The sequence below is a fragment of the Hemiscyllium ocellatum genome, chromosome 12, assembly GCF_020745735.1.
Source record: "Hemiscyllium ocellatum isolate sHemOce1 chromosome 12, sHemOce1.pat.X.cur, whole genome shotgun sequence".
Classification (NCBI taxonomy): Eukaryota; Metazoa; Chordata; class Chondrichthyes; order Orectolobiformes; family Hemiscylliidae; genus Hemiscyllium; species Hemiscyllium ocellatum.
The window spans coordinates 35,471,761-35,495,261 of record NC_083412.1 but is presented as its reverse complement, the minus strand read 5'-3'; the positions used below and the strand labels follow the sequence as shown (position 1 = coordinate 35,495,261).

Here is a 23,501-nt window from a genome sequence, read left to right as displayed (position 1 = left end):
TTGTTGGCCAATGAACATGAAATCACTTTAGTTTGTGGTAAGACAATGTTTTGGTGTTTTGCTCAAATATAAATGGCGAAAATACTGAATTGCAACCAGTCGCAATTAGATCTGGGACTAGTTTGCAAAACAGTGCTGTTTTATGTGAAGCAAACCTGAAACTCTTTTTTTTGACCAATGTGTCTGTTTCACAAATGGTAAGAGAAAACTTTACAATTCAGTTTTTGATTCTAATATGATTTGGGACAGAATATTTTTGCAATATTTTCATTTTGATTATTACACCGTTAGAAAAAGACCATATTGATTCAAATTCAAAGGAGGACCAAAGCCAGGTTTTATATTTATGAAGGATATGCAGTATCACTGCAGCAAAAGACATGCTCCCTGATGTTTAACTACTAAAAGTTCTAAAAATTGTGATCTGAAGTTTACATATGATTGGAAAGCTGATAGTCTTTAATGTGTAAACTGAGAAATTCTATAGTTAGTCTTTCCTACTTTGTTTTTAAGAAGAATATTTTAAACAGGCAGTACTGGCGTTACGATGTAAGCCTGTGTTTCTATTAAATTGCTCAATTTTACTTTAGCATCTATTATATAAACCATAATTTGGAGCAGTTACTAAACCAACAAATCAATTAAAACTGCATTTACTTTTCCAAAATGTCTTGTTTCTAGTAAAATTCCAGCATAAAATGTCATCTTTTACTTTACAAATAGGGAAACATTTCTCAGAGAGTATCAGTCTCAGATGATCGAGATCCTTTCAGATTTCGTCATATGATTCCAACTCAAGCATTGCAGATTCGATCAGTTGCAACCACAGGTATGTAAATAATATTTTGTATTAACATGTATGAAGTGGACTTTCCAACAAGTGCTGAGCTGTATCAATGATGTACTGGACCAATGTGGGGCCAACCAATGTTTTAATATCACTTCCACTTTGCTTTTAAGGTTGAGTGTTCCAATTAGGTAAATATTTTATTTTGCCAGTTTTCAACAAGACTGTCTACACCTAAAAAGGAAAAACAGAGTCTATGCAACCTCACATAATTCACCTCTTGTCTGCACTGAAGAAAATTTGAAGCAAGTGTTGAACAACCTCAGCTTCTCAGATGAATAAATGCAATGTGAACTTGGGTGCGCATGTCAAAGCAAGAAACTCACTGTGGAAAGTGGTGACAGCAGAAAATTAAATTCCTTGAGACGACATTTTACATTTTGGAGTGTTTTGCTCCAGATGGTTTACGCTATGGCACAGTGTGCTGGATGTTAAGCCCTACTCTTCCCAGAGTTGTCACAAATGCGCAAAGATTGTTGAAAATTTCTGTATTTCTACATGTCCTGCCATAGATTGTGAGCATTACATGAAAACAATACGTCCTGACAGTATCTGGGTGGTACCACTGTCTGATTAACAGCCATAAATTTCCATGCATAAATCTTTTTAAACAAATAACACACCACCAGTATTCTTTGAGCCTCAATTTCAGTGTTAGCTGTCAGTCTGAACTTTACTTAATTTGGGATCTGCTTTCTGAACCTCAATTAATGTAGACCTGCCAAATACTTAGTTTGAAATAAGCCTGTTCCTTAAGGAACATTTCAGCTATCTAACATCTGCCTATTACTTTGACTTCTGGTGATAGATTTTGTTTAGCCACTTCTCTTGTCACCACAAATGGAAAAATATCTGGAACTTGTTCTTGTAACTGTTCCATCTCTTTTACTTTCCATGGGCTTCCAATGATTGTGAACAAAGTTGTAATCCCGAATCCAGTCAAATCCATTCACCAAGTTATTTCTGAACAGCCCCTACTACCGTTGATCCATATGAGAAGTTACATTCTTATGTTTCACTTGTTGAAAATAAATTATTGGTGTCTGCTCATTAGTGTAATGTTAATGTGGCATCTGGCTGGGCCAACATTTATTGCCCAACCTAAAAGAAGAAGAAAGTACCAGGGCAAGGACACAGAATTACCACAGGGTTGTATACTTGCATGAAGAGAATGACATAAATGGAGGCACATTTCACAGAAATGGAAATGTAATGAGCCCATCAGAAATATGAGCAGCCCTTTAAGCCCGATCCTGGCTGATCCAGCATTCCTCACATTCACTTTCCTGAGGGGCATGGATAGGATAAATAAACAAAGTCTTTTCCCTGGGGTCGGGGAGTCCAGAACTAGAGGTTTAGGGTGAGAGGGGAAAGATATAAAAGCGACCTAAGGGGCAACTTTTTCACGCAGAGGGTGGTATGTGTATGGAATGAGCTGCCAGAGGATGTGGTGGAGGCTGGTACAATTGCAACATTTAAGTGGCATTGGGTGGGTATATGAATAGGAAGGGTTTGGAGGGATATGGACCGGGTGCTGGCAGGTAGGACTAGATTGGGTTGGGATATCTGGTCGGCATGGAGGGGTTGGACTGAAGGGTCTGTTTCCATGTTGTACATCTCTATGACTTTATAACCCTTAAGGTAATGGTGGTCAGCTTCTCCAACATTAACTGGAAATGCGTGCTAGGTTCAGAGGGAGCAGAACTCTTAATACATCTCGAAGAGCTTTCCTTTAAGCCAGAGTGTAGAAGACATGATTGATTGAAGTTTTCAAAGAGCTGACTAGGCGTGTAGATGAGGATTACTTGGACTTCAGTGAGGCTTTTGACACAAGAGACTGATAGTGAATGTGACATCTGCGTCCAGCACAGATTCACAAAGGCGGTGGAGGCACACTTGGGCCCAGTACGAGATCTTGTGGCATCAGCAGCAGCTGCATAGGCTAGGGTTGCCTGAAGTGGCCTTCATGCCTCTGGGGAAGTTGAGTTTGAGCCACGTGGTACATGGTGGCATCAGTGGCGAGGTCCAATGAGGACTTGTATGGCAGGGGCATCACTGGAAGTGGGAAGGCGCTGAAGAGTGGTGACTGTTGTTCCAGAGGCAGCGACATAGCAAAGGTAACTTGTGGCTGGTCACCAGGCTCATGGCCCATGACTGAGCACTTAACAAGAAGGATTGCATCTTTATTTATTTTTCTACCTTTTGTGGTCTATGTTTTGATTTATTTTTCTGTCTTTAACGATGATGCTGGAGAGTGGTGACAGTCAGCGACAGTTTATACTATATTTATAACAAAATATACATGACAATAAATAAATACACATGGCCTCGAGAAAGCAGTGATGAGCTGCCACCTTGGACTGTTGCAGTTTATTTGATTTAGGAAGACCGAAATACTGTTGGGAAGATATTTCAGGATTTTGACCCAGCGACAGTGAAGTAATGGCAATATATTTCTAAATCAAGTTGGTGAGTGGCTTGGAAAGAACCTTGCAGCTGGTGGTGTTCCCATGTATCTGCTGCCATTTCCTTCTAGATTGCAATGATCACATGTTTTCAAGGTGTTGCCAAAGGGAAATTTTTACAGTGCATCTTGTAGATGATACACATTGCTGCTGCTGAGCATTGATGGTGGAGGGAGTGAACGTTTGTGGATGTCATGCCAATCAAGTGAGCTGCTTTGTTCTGGATGGTGTCAAGCTTCAAGTGTTTTAGGAATAGCACTCACCGAGGCAAGTTTGGGTAGTTAAGAGGTGAGTTATTCATTGCAGGATTCCGAGACACTGATGTAGCCTCAGAGCTGAAAATGTGTTGCTGGAAAAGCGCAGCAGATCAGGCAGCATCCAAGGAGCAGGAGAATCGCTGTTTCGGGCATGAGCCCTTCTTCAGGAATGCTGCCTGACCTGCTGCGCTTTTCCAGCAACACATTTTCAGCTGTGATCTCCAGCATCTGCAGTCCTCACTTTCTCCACTGATGTAGCCTCAATATTAATATGATTAGTCTTGTTCATTTTCTGTTCAATGGTTTTCCCCAGGATGTTGATAGTGGTTTATTCCGTGATGGAAGTGCTATTGAATGTTGAGAAGCGATGGTTAGATTCTGTCTTGTTGGAGATGATCATTGCAATGTCACTTGCCACTTGTCAACTGAAACCTGGATATTTTCCAGGCCTCCTTGCATTTAGACATAGACTGCTTCAATATCTTGAGTTGTGAATGGTGTTGAACATTTGTGCAACCATCAGCAAAAATTCCCATTTCTGACCTTAAGATAGCGGGAAAGTTGTTGATGAAGAAATTAAGAAGCGTGGGCCAAGGGCACTTTGTGCAGTTAAACCAAGATATACACTGCACTTATCCAATTTTGTACCACTTGGACTTTCATTGTACTCCCTGGAGGCAAAACTAAGTCCTTCTTGAACAGTGGTTGAGTAGCTCCAGTATTCCTTGTTATAATTGCACTTTATCCACATTATTTGACGCAAGTTAAATTATCCTTCCTTTTGATAATAACCTTGATTAACTTTTTTCAAGGAGGTGACCAAGTGTGTAGATGAGGGTAGGGCAGGTGACATAGTTAATATGGATTTCAACAGAGCCTTTGACAAGGTCCCAGATGAGTGACTAATTTTAAAAAAGTATAAAAATATTTGGGATCCAAGATAAATTTTTAGATCCAAAATTGATGAGGTATTCGGACACAAAGAGTGTTTATGTGACTAGAGGCTGGAGGGTGAAGTCCAGTGGCATAGAACAGGCATCAATGCTCTTATTGGGTCCCTGATATATATCGACAAAGTAGTTGAGAATGTTGAGGGCAGTGGGGTGGGGGTGAGGTGGTGGTGGTGTTGTAAGTAATTTTGTTGATGTCGTAACGTTTGGCCGAGTGGTTGACAGTCAGGAAGAAGGTCCTAGCTTGCAGGATATAGATGATTGGTCAGATGAGCGGATCAGTAGTAGATGGAACTTGACCCTGATTAGTGAGGTGATGCATTTTGGAAGAAGTAACACAATAAGGCAGTAGTCTTTACTCAGAGTAGTAATGGTATGGAATGCTTTGCCTGTGACGGTAGTAGATTCCCCAACTTTAAGTGCATTTAAGTTGTCATTGGACAAGCATATGGGCGTACATGGAATAGTGTAGGTTAGATGGGCTTCAGATTGGTATGACAGGTCGGCGCAACATTGAGGGCCGAAGGGCTTGTACTGCGCTTTAATGTTCTATGTTCAACAAATGGCTGGGCACTAGGAAGCTCAAAGTGACAGAGGGATCTTAGAGGCTTGACCTCAACTCCTTAAATGTGGTAGGACAAGTTAATAGGGTAATTATGAAGGTATATTGGATACTTGCCCTTATGTACAGGACTTTGGTTAGGCCACAACTGAAGTTCTGTGTGCTATTCTGGTCACCACACAAGATGAAGTATACGATTGCACTAGAGGGGGTGCAGAGACTTACCAGAATAATGCCTAGGATATACCAGTTTAGCACTGAAGAGAAGCTGGACACGCTTGGATTGTTTTCTTTAGAACAGAGAAGGCTGAATAGGGACCTGACTGATGTAAAGATTGAGGGGCATGGAAAGGGTGAATACAAAGCAGCTGTTCCCCTTAGTTGAAGGGTCAATGCAAAAGGGCATATACTTCAAAGGTGAAAGACAGGAGGTTGAAAAGGAATTTCAGGAAAGCATTTTTCACTCAGAGTGGTTAGGGTCTGGAATGTGCTGCCTGAGAAGGTAGATGACGTGGGAACCCTCTCAACCTTTTAATCATTTGGACGAGCACTCGGAATGTTATAACATTCACCACTATGGGCTAAGTGCTGGAAAGTGGGACTCGTGCAGATTTAGAGGAATATTTTTGTCAGTTAAAATCAATGAACTGAAGGGCCCCTTCTGTACTATATGATTCTGTGATCCTTTCATATCTCTCAACTAACCTATTTACCTTACCCGAAGTCTGGAGTTTTCACCTCTAGTTCAACTACAACTAGGGGTCTGCAATTTGATGTGTGATATTTTTATTTCAAGTTCCCTTTTCGGACTAATTCTTACAAGTTGCTATAGGTCTCACAACTTGTTGCAACGTCCCTTGCATTCTGAAAGAAGGTGCCTGATATTATTGTGGTTTTCGGTTTTCCCCTCCGCCCAGTACTATCGAATCTGAGGAAGAACTCCTAAGACAATCCCGACTAACCATTTTTTTTTTAACCTCTCCTTTAACTCTCCTATCATTTATCCTTAAAGAGTTTACAAAGGTGATAGAAAATGTGTTTAGTTTTATGGATTGGTTCTTTACTTTTCAACATTGGTTCTAATGACAAAAGCTTTTAAATTGTTTCAAGAGAATGATCATTCTGAGCACTTGAAGTCAGCTTTCAATGCCCAGTGTCAAAATTATTTTGCTTAACTCTTTCACATTCCACATGGGGGTTTGGCCAGGCTGTTTCTGTGAATTTGGAAACTTTTGTTTATCTCCTTCTTGGAATAAAAAACTGGTATGCACCCAACATAATAGTTTTTTTTTTGTGCAGTGGTAATCCCTAGAAACCTACTCTGACAGTCAAACACACATTTCTTGTGAACTCGTTCGCATGAGCAATGGTCAGTTTTCCTTTGGCCCTTTCAATTGTTTCACCTTTTTTTGCAAATCACACAGAATAGCCTTTATGCTATTCTCTTCGATATTTGAAATGGTCTTGTCAAACATTGTAAGCAAGAATGCAGGGGAAGAAATCAAATACCATCACCACCACTAAAGAAGGAGTATTAGACAAGCTGATGGGGTTAAAGGTACTTGAATCCCCCTGACTGCACCCTAGGATCCTAAAAAAGGAGGCTACAGAGACAGTAGATGCATTGGTTGAAATTTTCCAAAAAAAATCATTGAATTCTGGAGAAACACCCAAAGACTGCAAAACTGCTAATGTGACACCTCTATTCAAAAAGGAAGGGAGGCAAAAAGTGGGTAACTATGAGCTAGTTAACCTAGCATCTATTGTTGGAAAAGTATTGAAATCAATTATTAAGGAAGTAATAGCAAAACATTTGGAAAATCATAAGCTGATTAAGCAGAGTCAGCATGGCTTCATGAAAGGGAAATTGTGTCTGATTTATGAGAGGTTTTCAAGGAGGTCTCAACCAGACCAGACAAAGTTATAGCTGAAAATGTGTTGCTGGAAAAGCGCAGCAGGTCAGGCAGCATCCAAGGAACAGGAGATTCGACGTTTCGGGCATAAGCCCTTCTTCAGGAATCCTGAAGAAGGGCTTATGCCCGAAACGTCGAATCTCCTGTTCCTTGGATGCTGCCTGACCTGCTGCGCTTTTCCAGCAACACATTTTCAGTTCTGATCTCCAGCATCTGCAGACCTCACTTTCTCCTCCCAGACAAAGTCATACTTGGACTTCCAGAAGATGTTTGACAAGGTTCCCCACAAAAGGTTAAATCATAAGCTAAGGATACACTGTGTTGGAGTTGGTATATTGGCATGAGAGAGAATTGGTTCCCAGGGAGAAAACAGAGAATGGGGATAAGGGGTTCTTCCTCAGGTTGGTAACCAGTATCCATTGGGTTCCACATAGAACAATGCTGGGACTGCAGCTGTTTACAATATGTTAACATGACTTGGAGGAAATAAGCAAATATTCCAAGTGTGGCCGCACCAGCATTTTGTATAGTTGCAACATGATATTGCGGTCAACAGATTAGCAGACAACAGTAAAATAGTTAGTATGGCAGATTGTGAGAATTTACAGAGATACATTGATAGATTAAGTAAGTGAGCTAAAAGTTGCCAAATGGAGTATAATGTGGAAAAATGCAAGATTGTTAATTTTGGAAAGCGAACTAGAGAACAGAACATTATTTAAACGGAGAGAAATTGCAGAAAGTTGCAACACAAAGGGGCATAAGTTTACTTGTGTATGAAACAAAGAAAGCTAGTCATAAGTGCAGCAGATAACCAGGAAGGCCAGTGGAATAGAACATAGAACAATACAGGGCAGAACAGGCCCTTTAGCCCTCGATGTTGTGCCAACCTGTGAACTATTCTCAGCTCATCCCCTACACTATCCCAAAATCATCCATATGCTTATCTAAGGATTGTTTAAATCTCCCTAATGTAGCTGAGTTGACTACCTTAGCAGGTAGGGCATTCCACACTCTTACCACTCTCTGAGATGCCTCTGACATCTGTCTTAAATCCATCACCCCTCAATTTGTAGTTATGCCCTCTCGTACAAGCTGACGTCATCATCCTAGGAAAAAGTCTTTCTCTGTCTACCCTATCTAATCCTCTGATCATCTTGTATGTCTTTATCAAATCCCCCCTTAGCCGCCTTCTTTCCAATGAGAACAGACCCAAGTCTCTCAGCCTTTCCTCAAAAGACCTTCCCTCCAGACCAGGCAACATCCTGGTAAATCTCCTCTGCACCTTTTCCAATGCTTCCAAATCCTTTCTGTAATGGGGCGACCAGAACAGTACACAATATTCCAAGTGTGGCCGCACCAGCGTTTTGTATAGTTGCAACATGATATTGCGGTTCTGGAACTCGATCCCTCTACCAATGAAACCTAACATATCGTATGCCTTCTTAACAATACTATCCACGTGGGTGGCAACTTTCGGGATCTATGCACATGGTCTCCAAGATCCCTCTGCACATCCACGCTACCAAGAATTTTCCACTGAACAAGTACTCTGCCATCCTGTTATTCTTCCCAAAGTGCATCACCTCACATTTAGCTGCATTGAACTCCATTTGCCACCTGTCAGCCCAATTCTGCAGTTTATCCAAGTCCCCCTGCAACCTGTAACATTCTTGCAAACTGTCCACTACTCCATTTACTTTAGTGTCGTCTGCAAATTTACTAATCCATCCACCTATGCCTGCATCTAAGTCATTTATAAAAATGACAAACAGCAGTGGTCCCAAAACAGATCCTTGTGGCACACCACTAGTAACTGGACTCCAGAGTGAATATTTTCCATCAACCACCACTTGCTGCCTTCTTCCAGAAAGCCAGTTTCTAATGTAAACTGGTAAATCACCCTCAATTCCATGCCTCTGCATTTTCTCCATCAGCCTACCATGTGGAACCTTATCAAAGGCTTTATTGAAGTCCAAGTATACCGCGTCAACTGCCCTATTCTGATCTACAAGCTTGGTCACCTTCTCAAAAAACTCAATGAAGTTTGTGAGACATGACCTGCCCTTGACGAAACCATGTTGACTTTCTAAAATCAAGTTGTTGCTTGCTGGATGATTTATAAATCTTATCTCTCATAATCCTTTCCAAAACCTTTCCTACAACAGAACTAAGGCTCGCTGGTCTATAATTACCTGGGTCATCTCTGCTGCCCTTCTTGAACAAGGGCACAACATTAGCAATCCTCAGGTACTAAACCTGTAGACAATGACGATTCAAATATCTCCTCCCTAGCTTCCCAGAGAATCCTCGGATAAATCCCATCCGGCCTAGGGGATTTGTCTACTTTCACTCCTTCCAGAATTGATAGCACCTGTGTGAACTAACCTCGATCCTTTCTAGTCTAATATCTCATACCTCATTCTTCTCCTATACAATTTTCTCTTTTCCTGAGTGAACACCGATGAGAAATGTTCATTTAGCACCTCTCCGATCTCTACAGGGTCCACACTCAGTTTCCCACTTCTGTCTTTGACTGGCCCTATTTGTACCCTAATCATCCTTTTATTCCTCACGTACCTATAGAAAGCTTTAGGTTCTCCTTTATTCTATTTGCCAAAGACTGCTCATGTCCTCTCTTTGCTCTTGTTAATTCTCTCTTTAAATCCTTCCTCGCTGATCTGTAACTCTCCATCGCCTCATCTGAACCATCTTGCCTCATCAACACATAAGCCTCTTTCTTCTTCTTAACAAGAGATGCAGTTTCTGTAGTAAACCACAGTTCCCCTACCTTTTCACTTCCTCCCTGCCTGACAGGGACATCCCTATCAAGGGCACGCAATATCTGTTCCCGAAACCAGCTCCACATTTTGATTGTTTGCATCCCCTACATTTTGCTACCCCATTCTATGCATTCCTAATTCTTGCCTAATCGCATTATAATTGCCCTTGCCCCATCGATAACTCTTGACCTATGGCCTTATTCCTGATGAAGGGCTTTTGCCCGAAACGTCGATTTCGCTGTTCCTTGGATGCTGCCTGAACTGCTGTGCTCTGCCAGCACCACTGATCCAGAATCTGGTTTCCAACATCTGCAGTCATTGTTTTTACCTATGGCATGCACCTATCCCTTTCCAACGCTAAACTAAACGTAACTGAATTATGGTCACTCTGTCCAAAGTGCTCACCTACAACTAAATCAAACATCTGGCCTGGTTCACTACCAATGTGGCCTCTCCTCTTGTTGGCCTTTCGACATACTGTGTCATGAAACCCTTCTGCACACATTAGACAAAAACCGATCCATCCGACATACTTGAGTTATAACGTTTCCAAACAATATTGGGGAAGTTAATGTCCCCCATAATGACCACCCTGTTCTTTTCACTCCTACCCAGAATAATGTTGCTAATCCTCTCTTCCACCTCCCTGGAACTTTGCGGAGGCCTATAAAACCTCTAAGCAGTGTGACCTCTCCTCTCCTGTTTCTAACCTCAGCCCACACCATCTCAGTAGACGAGTCCTCATCAAAAGTTCTCTCAGCCACCGTTATACTATCTTTGACTAACAAGGCCACGCCTCCCCCTCTTTTACCACCTTGCCTGTTTTAATGAATGATCTAAATCTTGGAACCTGCAACATCCATTCCTCACCCTGCTCTATCCATGTCTCCGAAATGGCCACAACATCGAAGTCCCAGGTACCTATCCATGCTACAAGCTCACCTACCTTATTTGTGGCATTGAAGTAGACACACTTCAAATCACTTCGCTGCCTGCCAGCACATTCCAGTGACCCTGAAATCCTGTCTGTGTCCTTCCTACTCTCATTCTCCTGTGCACTGCAGTTACATCTCTGGTTCCCGTCCCCCTGCTCAGCTGGTTTAAACCCACCCAAATAGCACCAGCAAATTTCCCACCCAGGATATTAGTGCCCCTCTGGTTCAAGTGAAGGCCATCCTGTTTGTACAAGTCCCACCTTCCCCAGAATGAGCCCCAATTATCCAAAAACCTGAAACCCTCCCTCCACCATCCTTGCAGCCACGTGTTTAACTGATATCTCTCCCTATTCCTTGCCTCGCTATCACATAGCACGGATAACATTCCAGAGATAACAACTCTGTTTGTTCTAGCTCTCAGCTTCCACCCTAGCTCCCTGAAATCCTGCCTATGTCGCTGGTGCCTCCATGGACAACGACTTGAGGCTGGTCACCCTATCCCATAGGACCCCAAAGATACGACACCATGATCCATATTTCAAGGGTGTTGAATTACAAGAGTAAACACGTCTATTGCAACTGTACAAGATACTGCTGAGACCATATTTGGACTATTGTGAACAGTCTTTGTCCCCTTATTTAAGGAAACATACTACATTATTGGAGGAAGTTCAGAGAAGGTTCATGAGATGATCCCTGGTATGGAGGGATTGTTTTATTAATAAAGAATAATCAAGTTGGGACTCTATTCACTGGAGTTATAGAAGAATGAGAGGTAATCTCATTGAAACATACAAGATGCTGAGAGGATGTTTCACATCATGGGAGAGCCTGGGGCTCTGAGATAGAGCCTCAGCACATTTGGGCATTAATTTAAGACTGAGATGAGGACAATTTATTCTCTGAGGGTTGAGAGTCTTTGTAACTCTTTGTCACAAACAGCTGTGGGATCAGAGTCCTTGTGTTTATTTTGAGTTGACATAGATTAATCCTTGATCACTAGAGAATGAAGAGTTATGGGAAAAGGGCAGGAAAGTGGATGTGAGGAATGTCAGATCCGCCATGATCCTATTGAGTGGCAGAGCAGGCTGGAGGGATCGAACAGCCTACTCCTGTTCTGACTTCTTATGGAACTTTGGCAAGTGGGCCAAATAATTGATGCAGTGATTAAGGTATGTTGGAGTGGGTAAGAAATATTGGGTCATTGGTTCACAGGGGAGTTTGGAAGTTTGAGGAAGAGCTGAGTCCAATGGTGGGGGAGAGGATTCCAGCTCCTGGGTGGGGGCGTGGCAGAGCCAAATTGGCTCCTGAAGGAAGAATAAAAGTGTGAGTAAGGTAGGGGAGGTTCTGCCCTAATCAGTGGTCATGAGAAAAGGCAGATCAGGGTAACAGGGGGCTCAGGATTGGAGAAAGGAGGTCACTGGAATAATATATGTCTGACCATTGGAAAATCCAGTCCAGTGTCTTTGGCCTGTACTCTTTGCTATGTTACTTAGCACTGTTAATACACACTATTTCTGTTTTGTGAAATTATTTGAGATACACTACAATGAAGGCTGTATTCATTTTTACAGCATGTGGAATTTCAACTCACCCTGTGTTGGCTGGAATAACTTTTCTGTACCACTTACTTCCAGTGTTGAAAAGTGAGGATTTTCCTATAGAATGAGGCTGAACTCTTACTTAAAGTAAATAACACATCCTTTTTCAGTAGTTTGGCAGCATATAATTTACTTTTGTGAATGAATAGTTATCCATATTTAGGACATAAAAACTTGCACAATTTTAGGAGTTCAGTTGACTGATGGATACTAAAATTGCACAGACACGGCAGCAAGTTATTGCTAATTTTTACTATTACTAATTAAATCAGATTTGAGGTAATTGAATGCCATTGTCTTTGATGATTAAAGTTGCCTTGACTTTTCTTCTGGTAGTACGAGGAGACCCTGCAATTATGTATGTTAAATAATGCTAACACTATCAGTATAAAATTTTGCCTTCTGCAGTTATATTTCATAATACTTCTATGTGCTTTTGTCTCTAGATGTTGAGACCGATTGTGTCTTTGAAATAATTCACACAAAATCTGAGTCAGAAGGAAGACCAGAGACAAATTTTCACTTCTGTAGCAGGTAGCTGGTTGTTACTCTTGTCTGATTTCTTAAACATTTAAAAAATATTTTCAGAATTATCTTCCTCTGATGTCGACCTTTCTGAAAATTTTCAGTACTCCTGAGAACAAACGGGATATTATCAAGGCTGTTCAGTCCATATTACGTGATAAACATCGAAGGCAACTTCTAAAGACTGAAAGTTTGCCACAGTCTCAGCAATACATTCCTTTTGGGGGAAAGCGACTGTGTGCATTGAAAGGAGCAAGGCCAATAGTGAATCGAGCTGGTAAGAACCCTCAGGGTCAGAGCTGTATCAAAAGTATCGTTCACACTACGACATGTTACAAAATGTTCCTCTCTTGTGCCAGTGTATAAATTCATATTTATGAAAATAATTTCCTAATGCTTCTTCGTTCCTTAACTATGAACCAGTTCCAAAAAAAAATTCAGGATTTTTTGACCTCGTTTAACCAGTTGCTTTTAAAAGAAGTTCTCATTTTAAGATAGAACCAGTAATTGTGGAACTTGAAAACAAAAATGAACGTCATAACTCAGTGGGGTTTGTGAATTGATTCAGTAATAACAATATAAATTGAGAACATGCGTGATAAAATGAATAGTTGGAATGAATAGAAACATGAACCCATGTGGGAAAGGTCAAATGGCAAATAAGCTTGTGATATGTTAGACAATTGTCAATGTACAAGTAACAATTCATTTCCATTGGATGAAGGGGAATGTTTTCAAAAATAATAGATACTATTTCACGAGATCTTGCTGGACAATCAAGGAGAGATGATGGAGACAGGTGGGAAAGTGAAATTGGAGTCAAAGGTCAATCATAATCATATGAAATGGTTTCAGTATGTCTGAAGGACGAGGTGACCTAATCCTGCTAACATTTCTTAAGTTTTTAATCAATTTCTCATAATCTTTGCTCTTGTTTCTGCATACTACTTACTGCTTAGGGATGTATTAAAAATTAATTTATTGATATGCTATATTTTCAATAATTATTTATTAATGATTGTGCAAAATGAAGTCATTCTTCAAAGCAGGAAGTAAAATAACGGTGTTTTAATAAATATTGTAAGAGAGAATTTCCTGGCATGGTTTCCCTACTCTGTTTCTCCCTGATGATAGGCAATCTAACATCTGTTATGTTGTCTCACTGGAGTTAAGAACAAAGAAAATTACAGCGCAGGAACAGGGCCTACAGCCCTCTAAACCTGTGCCAGTCCAAGTCCTCAATCTAAACCTGTTGCCTATTTTCCAAGGATCTGTATTCCTCTGCTCTCTGCCCATTCATATATCTGTCCAAATACATCTTATATGACATAAACGTGCCCGCCTCTACCACCACCTCTGGCAACATGTTCCAAGCACCCACCACCCTCTCCGTAAAGAACATTCCACACATATTTCCCTTAAACTTTTCTCCGCTCAGCTTGAACTCGTGACCTCTAGTAATTGAGTCCCTCGCTCTGGGAAAAAGTTCTTACTGTCCACCCTTACTATCCATGGAGGCACTCAACCTCCATGTTTCTAATGAAAATAATCCTAATCTATTCAACTTCTCTTCATAGCTAGTGCCCTCCATACCAGGCAACATCCTGATGAACCTCCTCTGCACCCTCTCCAAAGCATCTGCATCCTTTTGGTAATGTGGCCACCAGAACTATATGCAGTATTCCAATGTGGCCAAACCAAAGCCCTATACAAATATAACATGACCTGCCAACTCTTGTAGTCAGTACCCCATCCGATGAAGAAAAGCATGCCCTATGTCTTCATGACCACTCTATCGACCTGCATTGCCACCTTCAGGGTACAATGGACCTAAATGCCCAGACCTCTGTACAGAAATTGTCCCCAGGGCTTTTCCATTTACATATTGTACGGTTCCATTTACCAATTCTAGAGTTCGCTCTAGAATTATGCATTTTCTTGCATTTGCCCAGCTCTCCAATCTATCTACATTCTGCTGCATTCTCTGACAGTGACCTTCACTACCAATCTTAGTGTCATTTATAAACTTGCAATCAGCCCACCCATACCTTCCTCCAGATGATTTATGTATATCACAAACAACAGTAATCCTAGCACGGGTTCCTATGGAACACCACTGGTCACAGTTCTCCATTTTCAGAAATTCCCTTCCACTACTACTGTCTGTCTCCTGTTGCCCAGCCAGTTCTCTATCCTATTACACCCTGGACCCCATGCGACTTCACTTTCTCCATCAGCCTACCATGGGCAACCTTATCAAACACCTTACAGAGGTCCACATATATGACATCTACAGCCCTTGACTCATCAATCAACTTTGTCACCAGCTTCCCTGCCACTGACATCAGGCTCACCGGTCTATAATTACCAAGATTATCATTGCTACCATTCTTAAACAAAAGGACACCATTAGTAATTCTCCACTCCTCTGGAACCTCACCTGTGTTCAAGGATGTTGCAAAGATATCTGTTAAGGCCCCAGCTTTTTCCCCTCTCGCTTCTCTCAGTAACCTGGGATAGATCCCATCCAGACCTGGGCACTTGCTCAACTTAATGCCTTTTAGAATGTCCACCACTTCCTCCCTCCTTATGCCAACCTGACCTAGGGTAATCAAACATCTAACCCTACCTCAACAACCGTCATGTCCCTCTTCTCGGTGAATACCAACGCAAAGTACACATTAAGAAACTCACATATTTTCTCGACTCCATGCATAACGTTCCTCCTTTGTCCTTGAGTGGGCCAGCCCTTTCTCTAATTACCCTCTTGCTCCTTATATACGAATTGGGATTTTCATTAACCCTGTTTGCCGAAGGTATTTTGTGATCCCTTTTAGTCCTCTTAATTCCTCATTTCAGATTGGTCCTTCTTTCCTAATATGATGCCAAAGCTTTGTCTGTTTTCAGTCACCTGGACTTTATGTATACTTCCTATTTGTTCTTCGCTAGTCTCAATTTCACCTGTCATCCATGCTACCCTAATCTTGCCATTTGTATGCCTCATTTTCACAGGAACATGTCAGTTCTGAACTGTAATCAACCTCTCTTTAAAAGCCTCCCACACAGTAATATAAATGTGTATTTACCCTCAAACAGCTGCTCCCAATCCACATTCCCCAGCTCCTGTTGAATTTTGCTATAGTTGGCCTTCCCCCAAATTAGCACTTTTCCTTTAGGACCACTCTAGTTTTTGTCCATGAGTATTCTATAACGTACGGAATTGTGATCACTATTCCCAAAGTAATCCCCTACTGAAACTTCAACCACCTGGCTGGGTTCATTCTCCAACACCAGGTCCAGTATGGCCCTTTCTAAGTTGGACTGTTTACGTACTATAGGAAACCCTCCTGGATGCTCCTTACAAATTCTGCTCCATCTAAACCTCTAACACTAAGTGAATCCCAGTCAATGTTGGGAAAATTAAAATTGCCCATCACCACCATCCTGTTGCTCCTACATCTTTCCATAATCTGTCTCCATATTTGTACCTTTGCCTCACTGCTCGAGTCCTCCATAGTGCCCTCATTCAGCACAGCTGTGATATCCTCTCTGGCCAGTATTGCAACTCCTTCTCCCCTTTTACCTCTCTCTCTCTCTATCCCACCTGAAGCATCTGTCTCCAGGGATATTTAGTTGCCAATCTTGCCCTTCCCTCAAATCCAAGCCTTAAGTTCATCTGCCTTACCCACTACACTTCTCCCATTAAAACAAATGCACCTCCAATCACCTGTCCCTTTTGCATCCATCAACAGCTCCATGCCTAATCTTTCCCTTAGTCACACTGACTTCATTGTCTAGTTCCTTACAGGCTTTGGTTACTACCTTTTTACTGTCCACTACCCTCCTCATTTGGGAGGTTCACAGTGGGAGCTCGAAAAACCCTGCACACATTCCAGTTGTGTATCACAAGTGTAACCCACGTTTCGTTGCACGTTACACACCCCCTTTCCCCTCTGCTCAGTAATTACTGCACAATTCTTAATATATTTTATAGAAAACAGGCGCATAGTGGCTCAGTGGTTAGCACTACTGCCTCAGAATGCCAGGGATCTGGCTTCAATTCCACCCTTGGGTGACTGTATGGAGTTTACACATTCTCTGCATGTCTGTGTGGGTTTTCTCCAGGATCTCCAGTTTTCTCCTGCAGTCCAAAGATGTGCAGGTAAGGTGAATTGCTAAATTGCCAGTAGTGTCCAGTGATGTGTAATTGAGGTGGATTAGCCATGGGGAATGAAGGGTTACAGGGATAGGGTTTGGGATGCCTGAGCGGGATAGTTTTCAGACTGTCAGTGCAGCCTGGATGGACCGAATGGCCTGCTTTCACCCTGTAGGGATTCAGTAAAAACATTGTATAGTCATAATATTGATTATGCGTGTAAAAGCTATGGATTTGAAATGGCTTTTGGAAATATGAGTGTGTGGATACTTAATGAGGTGTCTTTCCAAGTAGTATTTAAATGCAGTTATTAATGCTTTTATTTTAAATGGCTAACATTGCAACTAAAAAACACAAGCAATGTAATATTGTACAAATGTGCCATAAACAGTCATTCAACAATATTGTGAGCAGTAAATCTGTGTTTATTTGTGATTGTACTGACATCTGGCTTGTTGAAATGTCTTGTCTGTTAGACAATTACTTTGATTTTGCTTCTGGCAAGGTGTTGCAGCATCTAATTTCTGTATATCTTTGTCCTTCCCTAAGTTTCAGTACCCTGCAGAAGCCTAGGCAAAAAGAGACTATCCAGGAACAGATTTACTATTGATGCAGATGATCTGTTTGGACGTAGTCAAAGTAATGAATCTTCACAGTCCCCAGTGACATGCAATGATACTGATCGTTGGGTGGAAGAACAGTTTGATCTTGGTAAGTATGAAGAACAGGAAGATGTCAAAGAGACTGATATTCTAAGTGATGATGACGAATACTGCCAGTCAGTAAAAAGTTCAACACTGTCAAAAGATTTGCAAGAGCAGCTGAAAGCAATGAGCTTCACAAAAGATAGTTTCTGTGAGAATGGAAAACTATCCATGCATAGAACGCCAGAAAAATCACCATCAAAAACAGCATTTACTGCAAAGCAAAAGGTTGCAGCAGGAGCTAATGGCGTAGTGGAAAATACCGCAGCAGAAGTAATCTGGGTAAAACGTGAAGACTTCATTTCAACTGAGAAAGAAAATGATGAAATCTAAAATGCAGATTTGATTCTGCAGATATAACTGCCGGGCACATTCACTGCTAACTGTTCATGGCCTCTTACATATGCTATAGGATGATTCCACTGAATTGGAGGCAGCTGGACCAATTCAGAAGCTATGATCTCCTATTAAATTAATTAAAAATCATTATGATTGAACACTCAAATGTATGAACAATCTTGTGACTTCATTGTACACTCCTATAATGTACTGTCCAAAGGGCTTAATGTATATTTATTATTGTTGCGGTGTAAAAATATAATTTCATTTTTTGTTTATATTTAGGCAATTCACTGAACAAGCAAATTTATTGTATCTGTTACAAACTAACTTTGTACTTTTTACAGAAACGCTGAAATCAATTGCACAAACTGGATTTCATCCAAAATTGTTTAAAGAATGTCTTTTTAGTGCAGCATAGAGCTGAAATGGTTATAAGTCTTAACCACACAACTACCAGTGAAATAAATCAGGTGTTTATATGAACAAAAGAACAAACTGCAAGCGTTGAATAAATACATTTTTCCAACCACTTTAGGTTTCATTATGCTGTTAACAAGTCTGATGGTACTTATATTATGGCCATATTCATATTTGTACATATTTCCAAGCTTTGATGCGCACATCAGAAGTTGCCTAATATATTTCTTTTGTAAGCTGGAAAAAATTCTATTTTTATGTTTTTAGGTTCATTGACTTTAAGAATTGTAAATGCTCTTCAAACATAATAAAATTTGTGAAATTGGAATTTCTCTGTTATTTTGTGTGTTTACTTATGTTGGTATTCGTTGAGACAAAACTATTTATGAATTTTGTTGCCTAGGATAGTGCTCTCATATACAATGAAATGTTCCTACAATTATTTTACATTTCCCAAAGAGAGAGTTAATCACGTCACTAGCCTTTACAGCACTTAAAGTGGGATTTTCTGCTATGGAAGAAACCCAATATAAACTCAACCTCCCTTTTTGACCTGCTGCTGATTCTGCATATTTTCTAGTTTCAGCCCTGTTGGGGTCTCAGTATAACTCTTATGATCCTTATAACCTGTGAACCTACAAGCACTCAAAAGTTTCCATGCAAAAATAATGGAAGTGTTCACTAAAATGTATGCACAGGTATTTTGTGTGTATGTGCGGTAGGAAACTACAGGAAATGTTGACCATCCCAAGCCATTGTAACTACGTGTCTCTAAATAGTAGTTAAAATGTTTTATTTTTTCTATCTTTATTTGTATGTTTTTCTTATATTTTTGAATACTATAATCAAAAGAGTTAATTTAGTGGAGTTGAAAAGAGTGGAATTGCTGTATATACCCTCAACAGAATCTCTATTGATTGCGTCAATGATTCTGTTTTGTAATAGTAATGCCCTTTGTTGCACTTCAGTGAATTTCCACCAAAGACATGATGGATGTCTGTGTGTGTGTGTGAGGTCCCCTTTGGTCATGGCTGACCATGGGTTGCATCCTTGTGGTTCTGGCTTCCTGCTTCCCTGAAGCAACCTCGCTTATGACTGAAGAAACCAACGCTGGAGTGATAGCAGAGGTCACATCTGTATGTGGTCATTGATCTGCTAGAATTGCTGCACTCCTTGTGTGCCCACTTGTCTGCTGAGGCACTCATCCACTTCTTTTCCCCTGTTTGAGGTGTTGGTTAAGGGTGCTTCTCCATCTTGTGCGGTCAGCTGCAAGCCGTTCCCAGACTCTGTAACGATATCAAGCGTCTTCATGTTCCTCATGCAAACATCCTTATAACGGAGCTGGGGCGCCCAGTGGGTCTCCTCCCAGATGCGAGCTCTCATTAGAGGATTTCCTTTGGATTGCAGCCATCCTCCATGTGGTGGATGTGACCCCAGCCAGTACAGTCTCATTTGTCTGAGCAGAGAGTACATGTTGGGAAGGTCAATGTGAGATAGGACTGGAGTGTTGGACACTGTCTTGCCAGGATGTGCCCAGAATATGGTGGATACTCCTCAAGTGGAAGGTGTTTAGTCTGCTCTCCTGTCTGTAGTTCACGTTTCACTGCCTACAGTGTGTGCTTATGATGCAGGCATTATAGACTGTCATTTTTGTCTTCACTGTCAGCGTGAGATTCCTCCACACTTGCGTTGGAAGGCAAATGAGTTGAGGCTGCTTTCCCGATCCTCTTGTCAATCTCTGTCGAAGGAAAGGTTATCAGTGATGGTAGAGCCAGGGTAAGTAAACTGATAGACAACATTGAGTTTGTAGTCATCGATGATGATGACTAGTGGTGCCTCAGGATGCTCGTCTTCTTTAGACTGATAGCCCAAAATCCTTGCAAGCATGAAAGAGTGATCTATCGGTAACTGGATGTCTGCAAGATTAAATCTAACCAAGATTGAGAACTAGAGTCATAGAGGTGTACAGCACAGAAACAGACCCTTCAGTCTAACTCATCCATGCCAACCAGATATCCTAAATTAAGCTAGTTCAATTTTTCAACACTTGGCCCGTATCCCTGTACACCCTTCCTTTTCATATACCCATCCAGATGTCTTTTAAATGTTGCAATTGTGCCAACCTTCACCACGTTCTTTCTCAGTTCATTCCATGCATGCACCACTGTGATGATGCTGTTCATTTAACAAGGTTAGGTTATCCTTGTTTTTTTTCAGGACGTTGTAAAACCAGAGACTTCAAAATGTCTGGGGTTGATCTACTTGAGAATGCTTTCAAGTTTAAAAAAAACACTTGTACAATGAAAAGGGAGTGGCCAGTTCTCCCAGCTCAGCTTTTATTTGGTTTTGTTTTAGCAGACTGACTGTTCACTGAAAGAAGGCAGTCAGTGTGAAGCTGCTGGACCCAAAAGAAGCAGGTCCATGCTGACCCACCCTCTCTCTGACTTCTCTCCTGTAAAACCATGTGTTTGATTTTAACCTTTTCTTTGCCAAGGGGTGTTTATGGGGATTGTTGTAGGAATTTGAAACAGCATCATTAAGTTAGGATAATCTGTTGGGTTTTTGGTTAGATTGTAATTCTGTTCTCATTCAGTACTCTTGTAAATAAATTGTTTAAATCCAAGTGGTTTGACTAGCTGCATCTCTCCTGGAATATCCACCTTAGACCTACCTACCTAAAACAACTAGCAAAGTTAGAATCTAGGCTATTTTCTTGACATGTTTTTGAAAGGGTCTGACCTAGTCCATAACAAACACCCTCTGTGTGAAAAGGTTGACCCTTAGATGCCTTTTAAATCTTTCCCCTCTCACTATAAACCTATGCCCTCTAGTTCTGGACTCCACCCCAGAGAAAAGACCTTGTCTATTTACCCTATCCATGCCCCTCATGATTTTGTAAAATTCTATAAAGTCACCCCTCAGCCTCCAAGGAAAACAGCCCCAGCCTATTCAGCATCTCCCTATAGTTCAATCCCGCCAGCCCTGGCAACATGCTTGTGAAATTTTTCTGAACTCTTCCAAGTTTCACAACATCCTTCCTATGTGAGGGAGACCATCTGTTGTATTCACTATCTTGTTATTTGAAATATCAACACCTAGTTGGTAATTTCTTCTTGGGGAGATGGTCATTTGGTAAGTTTGATTATTTTAATGTATGGTTCTCCCATGGTGACCAAAGCAAAGCCTTTTTAAAAAAAAAACTTGAAGGAATAGGACTCCAAGGTTGGTAGTTGGTAATCATTCACAATTATCATATCATTAATTACAGTACTGGATTTAACTTTTAGTGGCAGGTTTAATAGACAATCAATATGCAAATGCAGCAATTTCAAGAAAATCTTGAGTACATTAAGCTTGAAGAACCACTTTTTGCAGTGTTAATGATGGAGTGTTGCAAGCAGGCCCACAAATTGTAATTTGTAATTCATGAGCTATCTCTTCTTTACTATCAATTGTTGGTATATGCATTCAGGCAAATTTCTGAAGCAAAATCTGACCGATAATGTATAACTTGCAACTTATTCACATGAGCAGTGTAACCAAACTACTTGTGTATTGCTTTCCTTGGTTCATTCATGCTTCCCAGCAATGTAACATCTGCAGTCTGCCAGTAGATGGCATCCTTTACATTGTTCTGTGCGATAGACATCCTTTGCCTCATTTTTACAAATACAGGCATAATCTTCCTATTTTGTAGAATTTTTAAAGTACACAAATCAAGGTGACAGCTGCAAACCACTTTATCGAATAAGACTTATTTCAGGGAATTGAAAGGAGTTCTGTTCCAGGTATGTTGAAATCAAAGATTCAGGGATGAAACTGTGCATGAACAATAGTTTTTCACAGAGATCACAGTTCAATTATAAACTAAACACAAGAGGAAATTGAATAGCATCCACCACTAGAGATCTCTGGATCACTGAAGAAAGAGATTGAAGTTTAAAAAAAGATGAATAATACAGAAGCAAGAATAGCTACAAGACTGGTATCTATCTAACAAAGTGGATAACTACTCCGTTGCTTCCTGCTTACAAAAGCAGAATAAGTGCTACCCAGCCAATTACTGCCGCATGATTGTACTCTCAATCATCAGTAAAAGTGATGGAAGGTATTATTGCCAGTGTGATCAAACAGCACTTACACTGCAAGAACTTGCTCATCAATGTTCAGATTCCATTCTGGCAGGGCTATAGAGTTCAGGTCTCCTAACAGTCTAATTTGTAGAATGAGCAAAATATCTGAATTGTACAATTAAGTTTGTAACTATAGGTATAATGATAAATAAGTATAACTAGATAGAATGTTCATTAGGTATTAAAAACATACAAAGATAAACATTTGTGTAAGAGTTAGCCAATAAAGAGGTTAGAAAGGTTCTCCTCGAAGGGGAAATGGAAACAACACACATGCTATGAATTGAGTGAACACACTAGAACTCAACACAGACAGCCCTGTTGTGGCACAATGATGGTGTCCCAACCCTTGGACTGCAGACGCATTCCACCTGCTTCAAAGGTGTGTAATAACATCTCTGAACAGGTTAATTAGAAAAATAACACTCAACCCAGATACCTAAACATGTCAACAATAGTTTAATCACTGAAAAGAAAGCCTGGAAAGAAATTATGACGGCATCTCGCCTATGCATAAAAATAATGTTAACTACAGAAAGATTTTCTAAGATTGAAAAAATATCGGAGCAATGAAAGGAAACCCATAAGAGTACAAAACATTACAGATAAATTGATTAAATACAAGCTCACAGCTTCATAAAGTAACCTTCATCAATTAGATTGGGGAAAAATGTTAAATGAGAAAGTATCACATGAACATAGGAGGAATCTTTATAATGAGTTAACACGTACATTTGGAAAGCAGGAGAATTTGAACAGCAAAAGAAGGCCCTTTCAGTGAAATTTCAGAAGTATTAGGAACCCTCATAATACTTGTCAAAGATATTTTCTCCCAACAGGAAAAGATATTTTGCTCTCTCAGAACTTTAAACGGCGATCGATATTCTGTTTTGGGTATCGCCAGATATTCT

At 40.6% G+C, this 23,501-nt stretch overlaps 1 protein-coding gene across 7 annotated transcripts in view; it reads left to right on the top strand.

Annotated features, from left to right (window-relative positions):
• tiam1a (TIAM Rac1 associated GEF 1a) overlaps nucleotides 1-18,715 on the top strand; it is a 301,399-nt gene extending 282,684 nt beyond the window's left edge. For 5 of the 7 annotated variants that reach the window (XM_060833504.1, XM_060833506.1, XM_060833503.1 and 2 more), the window contains exons 10-13: nucleotides 724-829; nucleotides 12,760-12,847; nucleotides 12,943-13,115; nucleotides 17,544-18,705. In XM_060833504.1, the coding sequence (XP_060689487.1) occupies nucleotides 724-829; nucleotides 12,760-12,847; nucleotides 12,943-13,115; nucleotides 17,544-18,031 (855 nt within the window). In that variant the 3' untranslated portion in view covers nucleotides 18,032-18,705. Of the gene's footprint in view, nucleotides 1-723; nucleotides 830-12,759; nucleotides 12,848-12,942; nucleotides 13,116-17,543 lie in introns of all 7 variants that reach the window. The other 2 variants (XM_060833501.1, XM_060833502.1) reach the window with 1 other exon arrangement.
• Nucleotides 18,716-23,501: the final 4,786 nt, after the last annotated feature.